This window comes from Diadema setosum, chromosome 13 (genome assembly GCF_964275005.1).
Source record: "Diadema setosum chromosome 13, eeDiaSeto1, whole genome shotgun sequence".
Lineage (NCBI taxonomy): Eukaryota > Metazoa > Echinodermata > Echinoidea > Diadematoida > Diadematidae > Diadema > Diadema setosum.
In genome coordinates, this window is record NC_092697.1 from 21,508,573 (window position 1) to 21,532,278 (window position 23,706).

Consider the following 23,706-nt stretch of genomic DNA (forward strand, 5'->3'; position numbering starts at 1 on the left):
CGTTCGACCAGTATCATCTTTTCAGCAACTAATGGCTATTCTGAAATCTGACCCCTATTGTTGTCTCTTGTCTCCTGAGGGGTATTGGCATAATGAATGTTAATCATTGCTCGCTGTTCTACTGCATGACTGTGTAGGCCTATGTCCCGTATCATAATTAGCCGCGTTGGCAGCAGAGATTGCTTGCCACTGTGTATTACACCACTTCACAGGTGTTTTTCAGCAAGACTGTTGATATAGGACATGGCACTAAAATTCGAGAGACGGTGTAAAGAAAGGTCAAATGTAACTCGAAAGTTGAGTAGAAAAAATGAATAAAAATGTCGCACAAGCAATCATCCGAATTGAACAAGGCATGTGGGACCATGCAGGAAGATGGCGGAAATCCATAAACAATTTCTGAAGACAATACTCTGGTATATGGAGATGTGTCACTTTGACACATTGGAACTAAGACGCGAGAATGACATATAGCATTTGATGTATACAATCATGACCAAATTAACGCCTGGATATTTGATAGAAAGACTAAATTTTAGATTCACTTCTTACAACCTAAGAAGCTCGTTCTAAGCTTCTCATTGCCCAAGATCAACACTCATTATAAAAAGAAAGGCCTCAGTTATATAAGGGGCTATGTATATTTTGTTGGGTTAAAAAAAAAGAGAGAGATTAGATCAATATTTTAAAAGAGATCATTATAGAATAACCTTGTAAAATATGGTTATTTTTTTTTATTGCTAAGCGCATATTAAGTGTATATTATGTATAATAATAAGATGATTATGATCTTCTGATTTTGCTTTTGTTAATCATTCTTTCCTTTTTCTTTTCGATGATTTTGTATGTTCATATTTTGCTTTGTAAGATTATGTCATTGTATTTTTGATTTGTTTATTTTCAGTCTGCCCACGGACATGCTGAAGAACAGCTATGACTGTAAGCTTGTGCCGTGCTGAAATGAAATAAATGAAATGAAGTGAAATGAAATGAAATGAAATGAAATGAAATGAAATGAAATGAAATGAAATGAAATGAAATGAAATGAAATGAAATGAAATGAAATGAAAGCGAAAACTATATATGAAGAAGTGACAGATAAGAGCAAATATGAATAAGACCATGAAAAAAATAAAGGAAAGAATTAAGGGACAATATGAAAGAGGTCAATATGCAATAGTGAGTCAAAGGGAGATGAGGAAAGAGAGAGAGAGGGGGGGGGGGAGAAGGATATTGTAGAGCAAATATTGATATAAGAAATGAAGGAATTGATCATCATGATCAATAAAATAGACGTTTAAAAATGTATGATGTCCAACAGTGATCTGTGTTTGCATGATCTGACGTGCAGCAAACACCATAAAACCCAAAGATAATAATCATAAGAAAGCCTAACCCCAATGTCTTTGTGTTGTAAGTACATATTTACCAGCATAATTGTCTGGCTATAATGTAGTGAGCAAATTAATTCAAGGTACATACTTCAGGAAAATGTCTAACAACATTCATTGTTTGTCGGCGTCTTAGATGTAAGTATATTGTCCCCTTCTCAAGTCAGACAACGGCACTAAATCGCGAACCTAAACGTATGCAGCAAGTTATGAAGAGCTGCCCAAATAGACCCATGCAGGCAAACATGATTATGTGTTTACTCAACAAAGTATGTTGTATAATTATAGGAAGGGAATTATCGTTTGTACACAAGGATAAACTTTGATGACTGATTCGTTGGTTTTATATTTTGTTTTTATAATTCTATCTTCCGTTGTTGTCTCCACCCCTTTAGTCTTTGAATTGATAACTCGTCAAAGTGAAGCCAATTACCTTATTGTATAGCCTTGCATGTGTTTCAGTTCCTTGCTATCATTAGATCAATAAAATCCTTATTTACACCAGGAGCCGTTAAAAGTGGACCATAATGTTAATTTGCCAAGAATGGTGTACATTTTCAGTACACACGTTTCTTATAGGAATCTGGTTGGTTGTTTCAGGGAAGCCCCACACAACAAAACCAAATAACAATGATGTGTAATTTCATAGAAGAGGAAAGATGCTGTCAGAAAATTATAATTTACAATTATACATCGCTTTAACTTACTAAATACTTTTGAATGTTTGTTTTATTCAGCATTATATGGTAAGGAGACAAAATATAAAACATGATGTCGTTCTATGTGTGACTTACTGGCAAGTCCATTGCTGCTGGCCTGTGGACGAGGAATACAGATAGTCTCGCATAGTATACATGACACGATTAGAAACATAACATGAATTGTGTAGACTTCAGCTAAGTAAAATGTACGGACGTCAATTGCAATGCTTCTATAACGCCGAAAGCTAGGACTCTCTTACATCTTGTAATGGTATTGCATTATTGAACAAGAAGTAGGCATATACAAGAACAGGAGCAGGAGCAGGAGCAGGAGCAGGAACAGGAAGAAGAAAAAGAAGAAGAAGAAGAAGAAGAAGAAGAAGAAGAAGAAGAAGAAGAAGGAGAAGGAGGAGGAGGAGGAGGAGGAAAAGTATAGAAGAATAAACGAGACCAGTCGATGGGAAAGAGAGGCAGCAAACTTCAATCTCCAATCTTGATTTACTGACAGAAGGATGAATCTCATTTGTTTATAAATGAAAGAGTAGAAAACTAACACGTGCAGTTCAGTATACGACGAGAGAATACTATCTAAGGGGTCGTGGAACGGTAAGAGTAGAGGGGTTTGGGGGATGCAGCCCCCCCCCCCCCCACATACATGCACACGAACACACTTTTGATACAGCAAAAACGAAAAAAACAAAACAACAACAACAACCCGAAAACGTAACTCCCGGAAAAAGACACATAGGACTTCCTATAGAAAGTTCCGCCCTGAGATTTTTCCCTTCGAAGCATGTTGTAGAAGGATATATTTTACTGTTATTACCAAAACCAATGGACCAGCAACAAACCTAGATGATGGACACGTTGTTGTCGTTATATTGTTTGTTTTTAACTTCGTGTGTTGTCGTCTTCACCCCTGATAGTCTTTGCTTTGTTAACTCGTCAAAGCGAGGCCAGTCTTATTGGGTAGAGGCATGTGATTCACAATTCCTTTCTTGCTATAAATAGATCGAATGGAATCTTGTTTACACCATGAATCCCCCAACACACACCCTTAATAAATTAATATGCGTTTTTCCGTTCCTGTTGTTCCTGTAGTTACAATGCGAAATGACATTGTATAATTTGTACATACGTATGTGTGAATGTATGTGTACATATTTTGTTTATGTTTGTATATATGAGTTTTAACGCCACTCCCACTGCTTCTATCTGAAGAGGAAATGAAGAGTCCTCTCTGAAGTGTTTTTCCTCTAACTTCACAGCCTCACACCTGCCTTCGAAGTGCAGTCCGTCAGAAACTTGTGAAATGGTACACTCTGATACACCTGGACTGAATGACCGTGTAATTCTACTTCGGGAGTACTCATAATGTGTTTGTTTTGACAGTTTGGCGCATGATGACACAAATAGCAGGTGGACATATTGAAATTTCTTATAAACTATACTTTGCTTACCTATGAAATTTTACAAAGAAACAATTGCTCTGGTCACGTGATGTGATTAAATATGAGGGTTCCTTTACAAAGACAATGATTATAATCGTCGCGACTCTGCACTGTGTCATTACAAATCACTATTTGCTATAGTATTGCACGAAGTTGCATTTTTGTCATGAAATGAATATGAAATGTACATCACAGCAACTATATAGAAGCACATTCCCTCATGTATTTTCTTAGAAAAAACAAACACATTACATACGTTTTGTCGACAATAGATTTCAAACCTTCTATCTAATAACGCGCCCGAGAATAACCTGTTTATTTTTTTTTTCAGTTTATTTCAGCAACAAACCTTTCTCCTCATTTCGATGGATGTTGACAAACTTTGCTAGAAAGTACCACTGCAAATGAGAATAAAATCATTACATTCATGTATCAGAAATCAAGGATAACGTTAAAAGGAAGACATGAAGATGAGTTATAATATGTGACTAAGAGACTCAAGGAAGTATGGACATGAGTTATATGCGATTAAGGAAGAAGGCAAATTGTTACCATGACGAGTACAGAAGTCAAAATACGAAAGAGAGAGAGAGAGAATGGAATATGGAGAAAATCAAAACGAAGATTGATAAGAGAGAGAAAGAAGCAGGTGTAGCAATGGCAGTATGGTAGCAGTAGTGGAAGAAAAGGGCAGAGGATTAAAAGGAGAAGTAAAAGAAAAAGGGAGAAGAGAGAGAGAGAGAGAAAAAAAAAATAATGACGCACCCGCGCAGAGTGGACAATATTTTAATCAAGTCACACCACAGAAAACGTTTGTAACAGCATTCTGCTCGAGGGCCATTTATTTTTAGCCAGGTTTGAAAGGAGCGTACACCTTAAGATTAGGCTCACTTAAAACTGGTATTTGAGTCGCGATAGATACTAAGAATGCACAAAGAACTCTTTTAGAAAGGATTTGCGAAGTTTGCACTTCGTACTGTCGGGGTTTCCAAGACGATTGTCTTGACAGGTTGAGTGATTTTGGCAAAGGGAGATTCACGTGGACGTGACGCTCCGTGCAGTCTTGTAGGTATATTATAGAAGGTATATAGTACACGGATTTACGCAAAGATTTATAAACACGCACGCACACGCGCACACACACACACACACACACACACACACACATACACACACACACACACACACACATATGCTATAAACCTCAAATGACATTTACAGGGGAAGTCCAGACGATTTTCATAATTCTACATCATGCAGTATATAAATCGAAAGCTTCGTGTAGAGATTTCTAGAATTTATTGTGATCCTTGAGCATGCACGGAAACCAATACTCTGAAAACACCCAAACACTGAATGAGAATGATAAGAGACGGCTCAATTTCAGAAATGTTGTGATTCCGTTACAGCATCCCTTGCTTAACAAGGTCATCTGGTAGAATTTTATGCATGCTTTCTTTTTTGTTCTGCCTCACTGAGCCCCCATCCAAGTATTCTTATTGTGAAGCTGCCATGTCATAAATCTTGTTCATTGTGATTAGTTATAAATGTTGAAACATTCTTATTCCTTACTCTAATCACTATAACTTCTGAAACTCTGTACCAAGTATAACCAATTTATATATTCAAATGTAAAAGTCTGAAAATCATCTGGAGATCTCGTTTAAACGCCCCACCCTTCGTTTTAATGCCATTTTAGGTCGACATAATTTATATCACGTGAGCCTATGTACGTTTCGCTTGAAGGTGCGTACACTCGTCTGGGATTACACCCATACACACCAGCGTATTGTTCGTGGACATACGACTTTAGTGTGAGAGAACACCATATTTACCGAGCTCATGCGTCATGGTATAGACCATTCTAACAAGCATATGACAAGGAGGTTAAGCATTTCTCTCCAACACCCCTTAAAAAAAAAAAAAAACTTATTCCTGGCCACACATCGATTTCAGCCAATATCCATTTATGGATACCAACCATTGAATGAGAAATAAAATAAATGAACGAGGAATGGAACGGTGTAGTGATTTTAACAAATATTTTTGATTTCCTTATGGTATTTATTTTGTAAAGATGGTGGATGTACGCAGAATGACCGTATAATCTAATGGCAAACCATTGGTTACTAAGTATATGTGTAACGATTACGATCAAGTCAATTTTACTTAGATTGTTTTTGCTGTAACTTACAAGACGATATAAACAAAAAGAACGAAGAACGGGAAATAGGAATATGGCAATCGATATGATAGTAGATCAATAAAAAAACTGATAACATACAAAACGAATAGAATAATTGATATTTTGTTCGGTATGTGTTATACATGCGGTATGCGGTATATATTATCTCCTTTTTGTGTGACAGATAGAAACATGCTGTCAACGGAAATTTGTATTATTATCTTTTTCAATCGTTCCATCTTTTCTTAAAGAAATGACACAGTGCATTCATTGTTGCATTCTTTGTAAAGTAATACAATTATCATTAAATGAATGGAAACCGCTTGATGATAAAAGCAACCGGGCACCCTCGTAGCAACTGACTTTAAAATGTAGAGACTAATCATTAACACTCTAAAAGTATATGAACATTAAATTGGCTAGTTAGTAATATCTGGAAGGCACCAAGCCATATAAATAAATGACGTAAACAACCTTTTAGACATTAGGTTTGGACGGTTTTCACATTGTATATGAAGTTAATGATAACTAATTCATAACAAATTTGTTTCCCGAAAACAGATATTTTCTGAAAACATAATTGAGGCCGCTTGCGGTTATAGAATGTATCAGACTATCGTTAAAACCTAAATAACTCTGTGACTCAAGGATGCTTTTATCACAGAAGACCTCTTCAATTTTGAACTACGATTTTTGCCTGGGTTGCAATGTTGACGGCTACGTCAGAAAAGTAACTGGGTAACTCTGTACTCTTTCATTCATTTAATATCTATGATGTCCTTCCAATTTCCTTGGACTACTTAGGAGTTTGACTGAACATTTACGCTTAAATGTACCTTGAAATCTCAGACAACAACAACAACAACGCAAATTTGTTGGTTGACGATCAAAGAAATATGCTCGATAAAGTCGATTACAAAAGTATCGATAGATTTAGTGGTAACGAGTATTGGTGGCCTTACTTAATTTCAAGTCACCGCTTATAATACGAAATAATACTTTTGCTCTTCTATTACATTAATTGAAGTGTGTGTTCTTGCAACCTTCGCTGATAGGTAAACCAATGATCCAATTTGCGAACGACCCATTCAGTTTTGGAAATCAGTTGGAAATGAATAATGATTACTGACTTAAAGGTCCATTTACCTTTGGGAGCAGTGATTTCAAAAATGTTCAAGATATCACATTTGATGCATATGTGTAGGTCTGTTGTATCATAAAACATCCTACCATATGAAATATTTGCAATAAAACCTAAAATATAAGGAGATATCAGGGTTTTTCTCAATAAACCGTAACTGTATACGGTTTAGTCTGGAAACATTTTTATTATAACTATTGTTCACATTTTGTGTATTTAACAACACTTAACATCGATTATACGAACTCAAATTTTGACAGTGGCTGTTTCTATCCCTAACTCACATTTTAGAACTATTTTAAAGCACTAATGCTGGGTTTTTGTTTCATCTGCAAATGGTAAATTATGCCTTTAAGAGTTGACGAGGCGACTCTCTCTCCTCTCACAAATTGTTGACCCCATTAAATCTGTATACGGCATTTTTCTAATAAACCTCGAAATGGTTTCTCTTTCCGTTTCCCTAAATTAACCACCACACAATCACTGTACGTATCACGTTAAAAGAGGCAAGGACATGGAGGTCTGCATTTCAAAGGCAGTTTTGCCATTTATGACTGCATAATGTAGGGTGCCTACATTGAAAACTGTCAATATTTTTGTATTTATTTTTTTTAATGGTTCACAAACATGTCGACCCTGCATACCTCAGTCAGAAAATGTACCAGGGGGTGTTTCATAAAGCTGTTCGTAAAGTTACGAACAACTTACGAGCGACTGGTGATCAGTTCTTGTGCTGAATTATGGAAATTCTTATAAGTATAGCACATCAGAACTGATCACCAGTCACTCGGAAGTTGTTCGTAACTTTACGAACAGCTTTATGAAACAGGGCCCAGGTCTGTTCTTAATAGTCCAATGACCATGGCTATTAAATATCAAGACAGTGGTGGTACTGCGTATTGAATAAGAAGAGATACCGCCGGCAAGTTAAAGGCAGGCCTATCAGAGAAGTAACTTAAAACAAAATTCAAGTTATGATGCTGCCAGATATTTTGCTTTGTTTGAAAATACCGCATTTTGACAATTTGGTGGAAAGCAAGCAAATGGCTATTCTGACCAGGGTATATACTGATTAACCAACTTTTATCTTGTCAGTGGTATCGCAATGACAATGAAAGATGACACACTTTCACATAGTTTTTCTTTAACCATCACCTAGTACGATGCTACAAGGTGTATGGAACAGAATTCACCATCGGCAACTAATTTCAACATCTGATTTTCCAGGCATTTCGCCTTCTTTATAAGATCATTGTTGATTTTGTCTTGTCAGCGAGAAACGACATAGCAATCAATGTCTCATCTTATTGAGGATAGAATTATTGCTTGAGCCTGTTGAGGGGTAAATAAGCACATTAAAAGCTCTCTAATATACTCGCGGGCTTCGTGCCCGTTGTCGGCAAGCAGAAGGCACGGCGTCAAATTTATCGTCACAGTGATGTTTGAATTCAGATGCACTGATACCATAAAGAATTAAAGACAAAACAGAAATGCGAATTAACATATTCCTACTTTACCATGATAAATGCGCTGTGTTCATAGGTATACACGAGGCCTGAAGTAAAGTATAGTTACTGTGATAAATTATATATTTCTAGCTGCGTTACTTCTTCTTGTCATCGCTTGTCTTACTTTGCCCACCATCTCCACTGTTCGAGTCGGCGTTGCGATTCTCACGCGACCGGTTCGCTAGCTTGCTCACGAGATGCGGGTCGACTTTGTAGCGGGCATAGAGATCTTGTTTGGCCTCCTCAAACTGGAAGCGACCATTTTCTATGAAACTGGCCCTCCGTTTCAACATCATGCGAAACTCTTTGGCCTTTACCAGCTGTGCTATGTTTCTAAAGGTGATTGGTGTCGAGTCAATGCCATTTTTCGGCGCCTTCGCGGCAATCTCGGACAATCGCACTTTGACGATCCTCCATCCACGACTCCGAATATTAGACACTGCTTCAAACTCGTCGTTATTTTCTTCGTCCAGTTTCGCGTTTTCGTCTTCCTCGACAACCATTTCGACATCGGGGGACTTCGAAGTTTCTTTTGATCGCGGTGACAGACGCGATTGCTCTCCGTTCTTTGAGTTCATGATTTTTATACCGGTTGCAATAGCCATAATGGACTTCTTTAATGCACCATCCCTGCTGTAGCTATTACTGCTACCGCTGAATTTCATTTCATTGAGTATTCGTTCGTGTTCTCTACTAGATGTAATGTTAGCCATGCTACGAGGGGACGACCGGGTAGTGGTTTGGCCCCGATCGTAATCGGTATCCTCATGGCGGGGCATCCCAAGCGCCTCAAACTCCTCCCACGAGTCGGAGCTTGAGTTATCCATTTTCCGATGACACACTGGAGCGCTACGCACTGCGAGTCTCAGCTTCCGCCACGGCTTCGTTCCAGATGATCCGAGCAAGCTGGACTTCGAAATGACCGGCAGGCGTTTGTCTGTCGCAGATTTCCGCTGCTCACGATAAACGCTTCTCGCGTTTCTTTTTCGAATTGATTCGTTTAATTCCTTCAGTTTCTCGGTTCGTGAAGGTTTACAAACAGCAGAAAATGATCCACTTCCTCTCGTCAGCGGCGATTTCAATGTCCTACTAGAGGTTTGGAGTTTGGAATGGGATTTGGAAACAGCGACAGGTTTGTCAGTCTCAGATGATAAGAGAGATGCATAACCCGAGTCGGTATCGTCGCTAATGAAGGAATTTGAATCCAAGCTCTGTCTCTGTCGCTGTTGCGGACGAGGAGGATGGAGAGACTCGACTTGTCGGAGTGATGCGGTGTTTAGTCTGCTTTCTCCGTCTCTTTGACAACGCGAGGCTAGTTTACTTGCATCACTAATTAACGTTCGATAATTATGGGTCGAGCACACGGGACCTCCGGGGAGGGATGACTGGTCATGCGCTCGATCTATGCCGCTTCGATTTTGGTCACTGCCGTGTTCGACGATCCTGCCGTTATATTTTCTTCGAATGGACGATGACGCATTTGATGTCGGAATAGTTCCTGGCGATATGAGTGATCTGGTTGATAATGCTTCTCTGTCTCTACAATGATGCACTGATCCCGTTCGGATAACTCTATGCAATTTGTTCGCTTCTGAGATTGTTTTTGCTCTGACTGCGTAAGAAGAGTTCGGGCACTTCAATACCGTTTCTCGAAACTCCCTTCCTCCGCTGACCAGACTTAGTTGGTCTCCTAGCAGCGTGTTGGGCGGTGACACTAGAAAGGTACGATGAGCCCATTGCCTCAGGCTGTTTCTCGATTCCATGCTTACTTACTCCTCTTCTTCAGAGGATCAACCGCTATTCACAATACTCCATGAATACAGCAGGAAAGTTCTGTCAATGGACCTGTGTAACACTCTAAGGTTTCAGGTAACAGGTACCTTACCCCATATGTGGTATGCTACGACACGACTCAAGGAGTACTGGGTAAACACTCACGCAAGCCCGGAACGATTCCTCTTAAAGCACTTTCTAGTCTTCCTGCCACAATACCGATAGCTCTTTATCCCCGTAACGCGAAGAACAACTAACGACTCAGTCCTTCACAGTGCTGTTCTCCCCGACTCACTCTAGTCATGAGATGTTGACATGTTATCCTTCGTTTTGAAGAAGTGAAGCCACAAAAATGACAACTTTAATAGTTCACTGCTTAGATATTAGATATGACTATCCAGACAATGCAAACCCTGCAATGAAACGATCGGTTTGTCACTCACCAGTGCATGTTGTCTTTATGCGGATGCTAAAAACGAATGAAATAAATTTGTAACGCGCTAGTAGCCGCTGCTGCGCAAAGTGATTCAATTACGGGGCAATTCGTATTACACAACGATGGACGTCCCTGATTCGTCAGACAGAACTCTACCCCTCCCTCTCTTTACTCCCCAACCTCTCAACCTTTATACCCATTTACTCATTCATTGCTGTTCATGTACTTTTGATCGTCCCTTTTACTTCCTATCGTGTTATTATGGCATTATCGAGTGTCATCCTCTCTCAAGGACTCTCACATGTCTGTGATGCTGTAGTTCACAGTGGTAGCTGTCTTCTATAGTAGACAGCAAAGCAGTCCTCGTACTGGTACTTAGCACCCGAATCATTCTATGTCTGACTACTCTTTACACAAAGCTAAAGTGTAGATGGGATTTGCAACGAAGTTTTTAAGATATTGTCGGGAAATTGATACGTTGCTTGATGAGTATACGTCGCTTGTCACTAGATTCGTATAGCGATATATTATCTCTATCTATCCATGTATACATCTATCTATCTTTATATTATATAATATCATATATATATGTATGTATATATATATATATATATATATATATATATATATATATCCATAATGTGTGTATCTCTCTTTTTTTTTCTCTCTCTTTCTCTCTCTGTGTGTGTGTGTGTGTGTGTGCGCGCGCGTTTAGTTCTAACAAGGGGGAGTAACGGCGATGATGTATACAGTAATTTATATGATTAACGAAGTCGAATATGCGCACTTGCAAAGTTCAGTATGAACCCTTTCACAGTCACAAGTCATGTGTGCTTACACAGAGCTGTATCTGCTGAGGAACTGTGGTAGTTTTTAAACACAACTATAAGTAGAAAATATAATGCCATCCGGAAATTTTAAAGGTTTTCAAAATGACACGTAAAGTGTGTTTTTATAAACTGAGAAAAGAAAACACCTTGACGTAAATCAACTCACAATAAAAACTAAAACGAGGCATTGAGTTGTTAGCAGCATGCCTCATGACTGTCTTTGGGCAAGGCCTAAAAATGCGACAAAGTCTAGTCAATAAATAGAACGTGAACGTAAACAAATCCGTGTGATTTGAAAGCTATCACACCACCACTCAAACTGAATTTACATGCAGAAATAACGCTAAATCAGCCTGTCCAATCAAGACTTAATGACGACTGCACTATAAAGCTGCAGCAACAAACTGCAGAGCTTCAAAAAGGCAGTCATGATTATGTACATTAGGCAAACTTTATTTTTTTCCAAAACGATTTGAAAATGAAACAAGCCTATTTTCATTTCTCTGTTTTAAACTAAAATTTTTATCATTTATTTGTGTAGAGCACATGGAGAATTAACTGAAAGCCGTAAGCATATGAATCTTGAAAAGGGTAATGATAGTGATCACCATTGCAAATTATCACATAATAATTATCATGACCATCGTCATTATCATATTCAATGTATTGTCATTATCATTATCATTGCTGTGGTTTGTAATACATGTACATTGTACCATAATTGTTAAAAGTACGATTAGCAAATGAAGCAATTGCAAATATAATATGTTTCAGATTGAATTAAAGATTCTGTGCGCGCTTTGTACTGCGAACATTAATTGGGCACGATCTAAGTATAGTTGTCATTTTGTCTTGCCATTTCGGTCAACTACCGCTGTACACTGGTATGAAATACATAACCTGGTATTTAGCTGCAGGAGGCAGTCTACAACAATCTTCTTTCAGCAAAACTAGGATCAAACCACAATACATAAAGTCGGTGAGGGGAGTTGTTGAATCTCGCTTGCTATTTAGAGGCTTCTATCAAAATATTCAAACTCCTCTAATTTAGACACTCCCTCCAAATTGCTTCCTTTTCTTCTCAAAGTAGCGCTCCTTATAAACGGCGTCCGTGGAATTTATTGCAAGAGATTGGACCAGTTTATACCCGAGAGTGCGTGTGCAGAGGTGAGTCATAATAGCGTGACGCGTAGTCCACCTTGGCACATACCTCCTAACATTACAATTTGCCGTATATACAGTTGTCTCTACAGCTTAACATAAGCACACACACACACACACACACACACACACACACACACACACACACACACACACATACACTTATATTTTTTCCATTTTTTTCAATTACTTTGATTTTACACAACAAACTTTCATCCTGAATGTATGTGCAATCAACCACATAATCAATCGAAACAAAATAATTGGTTTGTTGAAATAAATCTCATAAGATAAATCTCTACATTTATACACAAACTTACACATACACAGAAATTCACTCCTTCCTTACCCCTTACCCCCCGCATGCAGTCCCAGGGTTCCCGGTCACATCCAAATCCTACACTTCAATAAGTCATATCGAATAAGGGAGTTCCATAATGTATTCAAACCTCATGCATATAAAAGGTTCCTCACAACCCTGAAGCTTGTCGGAGGTTTGCCACGAAATCCCCCTCCCCCCCCCAAAAAAAAAAGAAAAAAAAATCATACAAAAATGTCTGCCACAGTTACACAATTATCTCGAATTTCCACGAGATCGTAATGTGATACCATAGCTTCCACGATCTTAACTTTTTGACATTGCAATTATACATGTCTATGAGTTTCTATTTCTTGGTTTGATAAATGAGCACAAACTATTTGCTACAAAACCAAATTGTAGAAGTTGCTCTTTAGCATAAATAAATCCATGTAGCAACTAATATTGAGATTTTCTGGGCTTAGCTAAGGAGAATCAAAATTGCTTTGACCATCTTGTATCTTTGAATTATTATACTTTTTTTTTTGCAAATTGTTGACAAAGATTCATACATTTACTTGAATTTATATCACTTAATTGTATATATTTTTACCTAAAACCTTCAATACTAAATTAAAATGTAACAGCATCTAGTAATGTCCTGAAATTTAACGGTCATCCTGTTATTCATAAAATCATTTGGTTATTTATTGCAGATATCAATAATACATATTTCACAAAAACTTTGAAAAACATCTTACCTTTCAAAGATATATTCATATTAGTGAAAATTATCAGGTGAACAGATTTTCCATCAATATTTCTCACCCCCTAATCTCTCTCCACATTTTTGTATTGCAAAAGACACAGAGGGAGTATAATGAAAATCAACAGAGGCCTATCAGCAGTATGATAACATTATACATTTAAACGTGTAGTCATAACTTAGTACGAATCATTCTTACGTCTATGCAAACTTAACTTTTTATGTCAACAAAAATTTGAACATTTAGTTCAAATCAAAACAATGATTGAGGTCAAGAAATTCTCTTTTCAGGGAGTTACTATGAGGATGAATTATACTGAATACATAATATAGAAATGATTTAATCGCTGCAGATAAATCAACTGAGTACCAATTATTCGTCACAACCACTTCCTTCATTCATAAATTCATCGATATAGGTTGATTCAAGCAACAGCGTTATACTGAATTCAAGGCGCATGCGTCACGTTGCTTCAGCCAATGGGCGAAGGGAAAACGGTGGGCATGCACAGAATACCTCAGGCAAAACTGACAGGGGCGATGAATTTGAGAAACATAAAAACGATTATATACAATAACTGACAGAACCTTAAATATATACTCAAATGAAAAGGTCTTAGTTTGGAATTTTGACGAAATAGTAATACATCTATGCAAATAATATCTTTTGTTGTTAAATCAGTGGTTTTGGTAGAAGATTCCAAATGTAAACGGATCAATCACACACGTGTCAAGAAAAATAAACTGCAGGAGAAAACAAGACGCATGCCATCGATGGGCACGAGAGGATTATGTTCAGGCCGTGCACATTATTTATGTAATGTATGAAGTACCCATTTTCCTTTATTTGTAGTGGAATATAATAAACAATAATGATATACAGCAACAAAATTACTTGTGGTTCAAAATAGACATATTTCAAACATGTTTAACACAAGCAAGTATAGATATCCTTTTACAGAAATACGCTCTTGAACGCAGACAATAAGTACACTTTCCCCCCCATACTTTTCCCCCCAAAAAAGCCTATATACAATCATGTGTGTATGGTACCATACTCGTAGAGAATGTTAGTTACTGTTATTCACCACTATAACTCCTTTACTTCTTACTTCTTTTCTTCATCAAGCCTACATCTTAATCACTCACCATTATTTAAATCATTCCAAGAGTACATACAATAACTATTGAATTTAATTGTTCAGCTGATTATAAACTGATTATCATAACGCCCTCTCCCCTGTTATCTTGTACTGCAATGAACCTTTTAGTTAAGTAAACAAAATACATATCTTATATTTGTTTATGCAGGACCAAAATTTTTGAATATATTTGATAATAGTATAAAAGAATCCCATATCAACTTATCATATCTAAGTATAAAATGAGAAAACATTTGCTTTCTACATACAACAGTATAGATAATGAAATTGTTTATTCAATAACTTTCACCTGTCGCGATGATGGAGTGGCGTGTTTACAGACCTCTCTTCTTTCTTATCTGCTGTTTCTCCATTGCCTTTATCTTTATTCTTCTTTGCTTTGTAATTGTGTTGTCAATTGTTCTTACTGCAATATTGCACCCTTTGCTTATTTGTGCATTTTACTTTCTTTGTTTGACCAACTATGCGTGTGTGTATACGTGCTTTTTTATTATTATTATTATTGTCACCGTATTTTCCTGGCACACACGGATCAATTAAAGTGTCTGTGTCGAAACATCGATATTTTATTTTCAATTTGTATTTTCTCTCTAGTTTAAGTAAGATCTTTTTGCAATACGCTGTTATCATCTAACAAATGCACTACCTGTACATGTAGATATTGTTGGATAAATGTTATTTGCTAGTATTGTTTATGGAGTGATCTACATCTTACAAGCCCCGCTTTTCAGTAGATCACTCTTATTTTTTAATCGCTATATTTACTTTTTGTCACCGTTGCAATATAGGCATTGTTCCTGTCATATATATTTATTCACAATCATACATTCTGCATTTGTACTTCTTAAGAATTGCGAATACACAAATGTATACTTTGTATTGTGTATTACTTTTGTCGAATGGAAATAAAGTGTAACTGAATTGAATTGAAATGAATTGAATTGAACTGAACTGAATTGAATCAAGTTTAGGCTAATGGGAACGAAGCGATGCTGAAATTTTGATGACAAGAGATGACAACTTATGACAATAGCTATTCAATCGATGAGGATAGCCATCAAATAATTCTCTTATGCTCATCTCTCCTGGTCAGTGGTCACGAATTACGCTCAGCAAAACCTTGAATCGAAATAGACCCTTATGCCAGGGAGGTACGTCCCTGCTTGTGCTGTCGATCAACATTCTAATCAGGCATTGAGAGGATTATGCAGAAGACATGTTTTATGCAGACAGCTGCAAGGTCAACTCATCCTCTTCACAAGAAGCTCAGTCACGAGTTCTCGTTGTACAGGTAAACACTGAAGATGCCCCAAGCCTCCTCGAAACTGCGGGGAAAATAATAATTTCTCTTGCTTATGACTTTCTCTCTCTCTCTCTCTCTCTCTGTCTCTCTTCAGACAAGACATCACGTTACAGACTGCTTATGTTTTTCTTTGGAACATGAGTCGGGCTGATCAGCTGATACACTTTCAGAAAGTCTGGTGTCTGTTTTCTTTTAACAGGAATTCGATTCATTTTCTTTCCCGCCTTTTTTACGGAAGGCAAAACTTCCTGTTGTAATGTGCATTCTTTGGGTTGTACTGATTCTTCGCGAAGCACAGCGCCACCTGTAGGTCACATTCACACAGTGATATCTTGCACGCAGTCATGGCATCATCTGGGGAACGAAAGAAATTATTGGATCGATGTTCAAACCTCTTTCAGAAACACATGTCTTTTAGAATACACTTGTCAACCTCAAGGTCATAATCGTCATGGTACCTATTCAACGTACATGTTAAAGGGACACTTTAGATGACCTTTTGGCACCTAAAACTGTCGATCTTGCCGTTCATTTTTGCTCAAAGTTTTTCTGAACCGTTATATATATTGATTTCATCAGTTTCGTAAAAGATCAATTCTCTTCCAGCGTATTACATGATTCAATGAATGCACAAATAAGGAAGCACTCAGTGAAGGTATTAGTAGAATTGCTCAAAAGTTAAGGATCTTTTTGAATATCGGTAGATTCATGTATGCTCAATTTATAGGGGCACTGCACTCAACAACAATTTGTGATGTTTATATACAATATTAGTTGACCACTTTAAAAAAAAATTAAAGTGAATTTCAAAAATCTTGATTTCATTGAAAACTACAACAGTCATTCTCTTGACCTATACAACAGGGACATGTTAAGGTAAATATCTCCTACTTTCCTGTGTTTTGCCTGATTCTATGACACCGTCTCCTACTAATCCGTATTTTACTCTACTTAACACTGAACGTGAATAGAGAGTCGGTTGGGTTTTACAAAAGGGTTTCAAACAGGATGGACAAAGGGCATTTGTTTTCAGCAAACCCACCACACGATATGTTTGGAAGAGATTTCTCCTCGCAGTGGCGCCTATTGAAGTGGTAGAAGCCGAGGTAGAGATCCATAGTTGAGCAAACTTTAGAGTTTACCAGGTCTTGGTAGCATTCGTCATGTCGCTTGCAGCATCTGTGTGTGACATTGAGAAACATCCTCGTAAATATTCTTCTGGTATCTCGTTCGTTGAAATCCATTCATAAAAAAATCCTGAAAGTAAAAACTGAAAATAAACTTTGGAAAACATCGTGAATTGATAATGAAAATAGCAAGCAATCTAAAGTGGGGCTACTTCTTAGAATTCCGTATTTCTTCCTATTTCAGATATTCATCATTTTCTGTCTTGTGTTTTCTTATTTACACAGCAAAAGCACATGAAAAGGTGCATGTGCATAATAGGCTCTGTAGGTTTACTTGGATAATGATATGTAACAAAATGACGGTACGTTTTTTTTTTTTTTTTTCTCGTAGTCTTGCGTGGTTGCTAAATTCTAAACACTTGTTGATGGCTTGTTTTAAATCTCACATATTAAAGACTGACTCAAGTCCGATAACTCACACAGTGCAATATTGATCTGCTACACAAATATGAACAAAGGCTGATAACAGACGTATCAGTGGAATAAGAGCTGTTTTTTTTAAGCCGTAACGTGACATTGATAAGTTTAAAAAATGAAAATCTTTGTGGTCTAAACGAATTGATGACATATCGACAAAGAAAAATCGGTGGCATGATGCAGGAGACCATCATCATCAGCGTTTTCCTCACAAAGATAAATAACTTTGACGCATCGAAACCTTCATCAATATCTTCTTTTATATCAAAATTAATAAAACTCAATTTCAATTGAATCTAATTTAAAAAGAAATGAATCGATATTGCCTACTCGTCCAGGCTGTCCACGGTCTGTCCCTCTCCGCCTAAGCCACACCAGCAACCGTAGCCGTAAAAGTCCCACGATGACCGACCGGTGACGCACTTGATCATGGCCGCCAGTTGGAAGGCCGAGCGGGGTGTTCTTCGTTGGGTGCCACCAGCTGTATGAGACACTGTAGATGGAATTTAAGAATGCCAAATTTGTGTTCAGACGGACAAGTAAAGAAAGGGAAGGAGTATAGAGAGAGGAGAAGACAGAGTATTCTTTGCTACGAAAGAAAGTGAAACGTATGTCAATGTCAAAAAAATAAATAAAAATAAATGTGAATTGATTTGAATTGGGAGGGGGGAAGGGTATCAGGGATCATAGTGCTTATGGTTTGGTCAAGAGGCAACGTCCCCCTCCGGCCCCCATCCCTCGGAAAGTCATGCATGAGCTCTCTCTCTCTCTCTCTCTCTCTCTCTCTCTCTCTTTCGTTTTCCCCCGAATTTTCGGTTCCTGAGAGACAATACATGATTATGATCATAATCACTTTACGATTACGTATATGCAGATGCATTTAAATACATTGATATCGGATCATTGGATACAGTATGAATAAGCGTTGTCCATTGGCAACAAAGGGACAAACATCGAAGGGTAAGGACACTTTCTAGCAACCTGTGATATTTTCTTCTCAGGCAGATGCAGTCCAGACACAGACATTAATTTTGTGGCAAATTTTCTTCTTCCGTATACGTGTAGGGGGTGCCTATGTGAGGGGGGGGGGGGGGGAGGGGGTGGTGAGGCTGCATTGGGGCAGAGGGTGGTGCTGTATAAGGGAAGTAGAGTTCATGTCCGTTGTGTCTTCATGTCAAACGACACACCCTTAGCCGACCATAGACATTGGCCGGCCTCTGACGGTAGTCGACAAGGATTGCAAACATCCCTGAACTTAAAGTCCCCCCCCCCCCCCCCCCGCTGCTCAGAACTCAACTCCCTCGCTATCCTTGGCAGACTAGAATGAAAATAAGACTTTAGCACTCATGCCTCGTTATAGTATGCTGCGTTTCTTTTAAACCCAGAGTAATGTGTTAACAGCCCCCCCCCCCTCCACCCCCCCCCCCCCCGGGCGAGCAGGGTCCGCTTGAACACACTGATTTTGTATTTTTTAACGCTATATCCCCCTATCGCCGCATATTAGAATTCTAAATAATTTAAATAGTATAAAATAACAAAAACACATAACTATTACGGAACGTAGATAGTTTGCTGTCGTTTTTCTTTCTAAACTTAAATCAATAATCAACGTATACGCCTACTTTCTCACTTTTTCCAATTATACCAAAGTGTGCACCAGATCGTTGAAATTCAATTCCCAAAATACAAAAGCAAACGTGAGTGGGCACATGGGGAATTGAAATTCAACGATCTGGTGCCACTTTTTGGTGGACTATAGAGTGTATTTGGAAAATTTTCAATCAAAGAAGTGACATGATACGCTGGTTATCTATCTTCTTTTATAAGTTGTAAAAAGAAAACAAATCAAATCAAACTAAACTCTTTAATATTTGAGTGTCTTCTCGTGAACTAATCAAATTATTTGAAAATCTGATATGCGAATCTTACAATAAAGGGGGTTTGAACCTTTCTCGCCCGGACAAATGCCCTCCCCCTCCCCTGCGTATAGCGGCCATGGGAGAGGTATATCTTTGAAAAGGCGAAAATCAATTGTGTTCAAGAGGACCATGAAAGGTGACTTCATCTTCATGAAAAGAAAGTGCCAGAAATAATTTTGGATCTCAGCACTACACCTAGTTAACGTGAACGCATGGTGGTTTGGTGCTAAATGAAAACTATACAGACGTCGAAATTCCCCGCACAAGAGAGGGTTAATAGAAAAGGACTTCCGACCAGCAACAGTTAACAAAGATAGGAAATAGTTCATTATTTTTCTGTGTACAAGTTAGGTATTGTCTGATAGGATTTTGTTCTTGAAAATTTGAAGCATCCGCTTTATAAACGCTGAGCTGTTCCGGGCTGAACGCAGCAAGTGCAGTGCAGTGCAGTGTGCATTTCGTATTATCGTGATTACAGTCAGATAATGGACTATACTTAATACTTACTATAATGGACTATACGGAAGAGTCCGTTGAGACCCTTAATTGCAAATAGTTGCTCTGTGTTAAGGGATGTGATGATTTCAGAACGTTCTTTGATAACAACTTTGATTTACGTTACAGGCTAACTTTTACCTCTGGTTCATGATTGTGGGTTAAGCACAAACTTTTCACATTTGCAAATTACCCTCAATAATTGCAATAATATCGTGTATTGGAGAGAGGTGTCAACTTTGTATGTGTCAATTTTGTATGACTATCATGTATTTTTTTTTCTCTTGAGGTAAATAGAGGTGTAAACATGAGTGGATGTGTTTGTGTCTTTTGTTCTAGTGGTGATGGTGGTGGGGGTATATGTAACTATGATGTAACACTGTTAGTATTTGTTTCATTTTTCAGATATTCTTCACATCCTTGTTCTATATCTAATCATTATCGTTATCATCATTAATGTAATTTTCATTGTCAAAATCAGTGCAATTGTTCTTATTTTCAGTCTTTTATAAATGACATCTCTCTTTTTTTCCGTAACTTATCCGTGAAATAAGTTCCAAATATTAGTAAAACCACCTGTTGACTACCATTTGACTACGAGCTGTTATTGTCGGTACTCCACTGAATCATCCTGCGTAAGATTCCTAATAATATGGTAGGTCTCTGACGTAATTTAAGCGATCTATCAAGTACAGTGAATTTCGTTTTGCTTTGGTTTTTGCTTCGTTTGTTTGTTTAATTGTTTGTTTGTTTTCTTTGTTTGGGATTTTGTTTTGCTTTTTGTTTGTTTGTTTTTCAGCTGTGTGTTGTATCTCTCTGGCCCGTCTATTAGATCGGTATACTTTGTCGCACAATTAGAGAACATTGCTGGTCTCCTTTACCAATCGCCTATATACATGAACATGACGGATCGTGTGCAAATTCTTATACAAAACAAAACCAACAAGACAAGAAAACAAAAACAACAACAAAAAAAGATGTTTGTCGGGGCTGAAGGTGAAGAATATTCAGGATGTGTTTGTGTCTGCACATCGAATATAAGTCGCACTAAGCATTTTGTAGTCATTGAAGTCCAAATAAAATAATCACAAAAGTCTATATCATGTTCTTTGAAATGATAAATCCTTTACAACATGAAACTACCATGGACCTCAAAGATTATTGTTATATACATGAATAAACACGCGTGCAACAATAGAACGACAGAATGTAATTTCACAACACAGAAATATATGTATATCATTTAGTCGATTACCCCACAGATTAGACTATACTAGGCAACTCTAAATAATACCTTTTCATTATGGTTCACTGTGTATAAACTCATGAGAGAGCAACAAGTTTAGAGCTAAGAAATGTTTCAATGACAAACGAACCAATGAACTGACAACCATTTCAAACTCATTTGATATATATTTTACAAGCACATACACTAAACTTTTCCATCTTAATTCACGCACTACCCATTTCACTGAGCTCTCATGTGTGAATTTCGCTGCTCGTCATTCATCTCTCGAATACATGCTTGCATGCAATTCATTATTCATAGCTTCAGCTCAGGGTTTCAGTTTTACAAGCTAACGATTTCTCGCGTGTGCGGGATCCCCCCTCACATCCCCAATGCAAATCGTAATTGTTATATTGCAAATTTTGTATCATTTGGATATGGAAAAAAAAAAGAAATATGAAATGAAATGAAATTAATGTTCCTTCTCTGTGCATGGATATTGGATTTGAAATAATTTGAGCATTAAATTAGAAAAAACGCAACAATAAAAGTTTCGTTTGTTTTTGGTCCTTTTTTGAATATTGATCAATAAATCAAAATATCATCTTACGTTTTTATTGACAATGACAATTTCTTTTTTTACGTGTGTGTGCGTGTGGAGTGTCCCCTGCCCAGTCGCCGCGCTTGGATACTACATTTTCAAATAATTCCGTTCGTAGATGAAAAAATAGCGCAGCAACATCATTATAGATTTTTTTTTTCTTCAAATTTGAAGTAATATCCTTCGTATCGTCTTACTTATTTGATTGAAAATTTTCCAGACGTTCCACCCAGAGTGTAATTCAGATCGCAAAGTACAATTTCAAAAATGCAAAAGTTCCATCATGTGGGAGGGGATACCCCCACCACTTTCCAATATTGCCCCCTCCAAAAAAAAAAAAAAAAAGAAAGAAAGAAAGAAAGAAAATCTTCATAGTTACGGGCCTGATATATTTCAAACACAGCATGAAATGAGCAAACTTTTGCTCAGCACCAATGAGTGTGACCACTTTGTGCTGCTTGGACACATACTAAATAAGCAAAGCGGAAGTGACAGTGATTCCAAGTGAAGTCTCCATGACTACTAACTTCATATCTTCTATCTCGAACTGACTATCAGTCGAATCATCAATTTTCATGACGTCATTCTTATACACGCTCTGTAATTCATTGACAATTCCTAATAGAGTAATGATCAAATGACAGCTTTATGTATTAGAAAGGGGCAAAGGAGCGTGATAAACCCAGAAATGATATTATTCAGGATACATCATGCCACAATATCATTTTGATATAAAATCATGTTATTTTCCATGTACAGAGAAAGATAGAAAATGACAAATGAATAACAAAGAGGCAGTTCTTCATTAAAAATACTATAACTTGCAATTTAGATGACATTGTGATAATGTCAAGTTACGATTGATGACAAAACTTCATATAATTTATAATCTATACAGTCTGCATAAATTAAAGGGTAGTATGCGCAAGAAGTACTTTGTCGACTTTAGCAATGTAAGCATCAATAATGTGTACGTTCTCGGAAGTATCGAGTGTGGGTGTGAGAATGTAAGCTTTATTGCTAATTTCCGAGTACACCTGTATTCAGAATGGACCCGTCCAATGAGGGCAATTAAGGCCCCGTAAACACTTTCTTCTGGAGCGATCCAGCTAATTGGAAACTAAAGAGAGGCCGTTATGAATACCGAGGAAACACCGAGTAATGGAGGAGGAAGCAAGGACCTCATCGCACAAAGGGGTGATGATTGTATGACCACTATTCTAGCCATCCTGGTCCAAAGGATGACTAAAAAGGATAGTTAATTTGTCTGTGAAGAGCTATTCGTGTTGTCCCTTTCTCTTGACTATTGTCTCGTTTGAGAGAGGATTATGAAAGGTGATATATTGGACAAAACAGTGGCTTATCGTAATATTCTAAACTCTTGACTCCCGTGCCTCAACGGCATGTGGACGCGATCATTACTAATGTTTGTTTTGTTAGTATCAATCTGACCTTGTAGTTGATATGGTCACGATGACCCCGGGTGTTTAACACAGAAATACTGACTTCTGCGGAGTTGTTGTTGTTTTTTGATAAGTATTTTTTTCTAATAACACACCATTCATATCGGAAAGAGGCCCCATGTAAGATGGAAATAGCACTTCATTGGCAAGTGATTGGGAAATGTTTCTTCCCGTTGTGACATGAAATGTATATTATACTCTATTCTCCTTTGTTTCTATAGTTTTCATACAAGCAATTATGAGAAAGCGCGCTCGCACAGCCCTACGTATTTGTTCTGTATAGAAAGTG

The 23,706-nt window shown here is 37.6% G+C and overlaps 2 protein-coding genes across 2 annotated transcripts; both read right to left on the reverse strand.

Moving 5' to 3' along the window:
• Positions 1 to 8,472: 8,472 nt before the first annotated feature.
• On the reverse strand, positions 8,473 to 9,204 carry LOC140236985 (uncharacterized). Its single transcript, XM_072316934.1, has one exon. The coding sequence runs from the start codon at positions 9,202 to 9,204 to the stop codon at positions 8,473 to 8,475; it is 732 nt and encodes a 243-aa protein (XP_072173035.1).
• A 7,132-nt stretch (positions 9,205 to 16,336) lies between these two features.
• LOC140236476 (phospholipase A2 A2-actitoxin-Cgg2a-like) lies at positions 16,337 to 18,958 on the reverse strand. The gene is made up of 4 exons (XM_072316398.1): positions 18,910 to 18,958; positions 18,042 to 18,204; positions 17,150 to 17,286; positions 16,337 to 16,461 (listed from the first exon to the last, which is right to left on the reverse strand). Exons 1-4 carry the CDS (start codon positions 18,956 to 18,958, stop codon positions 16,337 to 16,339), a joined length of 474 nt encoding a protein of 157 aa, XP_072172499.1.
• Between the last annotated feature and the right edge of the window lie 4,748 nt (positions 18,959 to 23,706).

Bases quoted from the DNA above. Each gene is read 5' to 3' on its own strand.
- LOC140236985 (XM_072316934.1), bottom strand. From the start codon at position 9,204: ATGGATAACTCAAGCTCCGACTCGTGGGAGGAGTTTGAGGCGCTTGGG.
- LOC140236476 (XM_072316398.1), bottom strand. From the start codon at position 18,958: ATGTTTGCAATCCTTGTCGACTACCGTCAGAGGCCGGCCAATGTCTAT. The intron at 18,205-18,909 runs GTCGGCTAAGGG...TTCCATCTACAG, and splicing joins GAGGCCGGCCAATGTCTATG to TGTCTCATACAGCTGGTGGC. The intron at 16,462-17,149 runs GTGGGTTTGCTG...TTCGTTCCCCAG, and splicing joins TCTTCCAAACATATCGTGTG to ATGATGCCATGACTGCGTGC.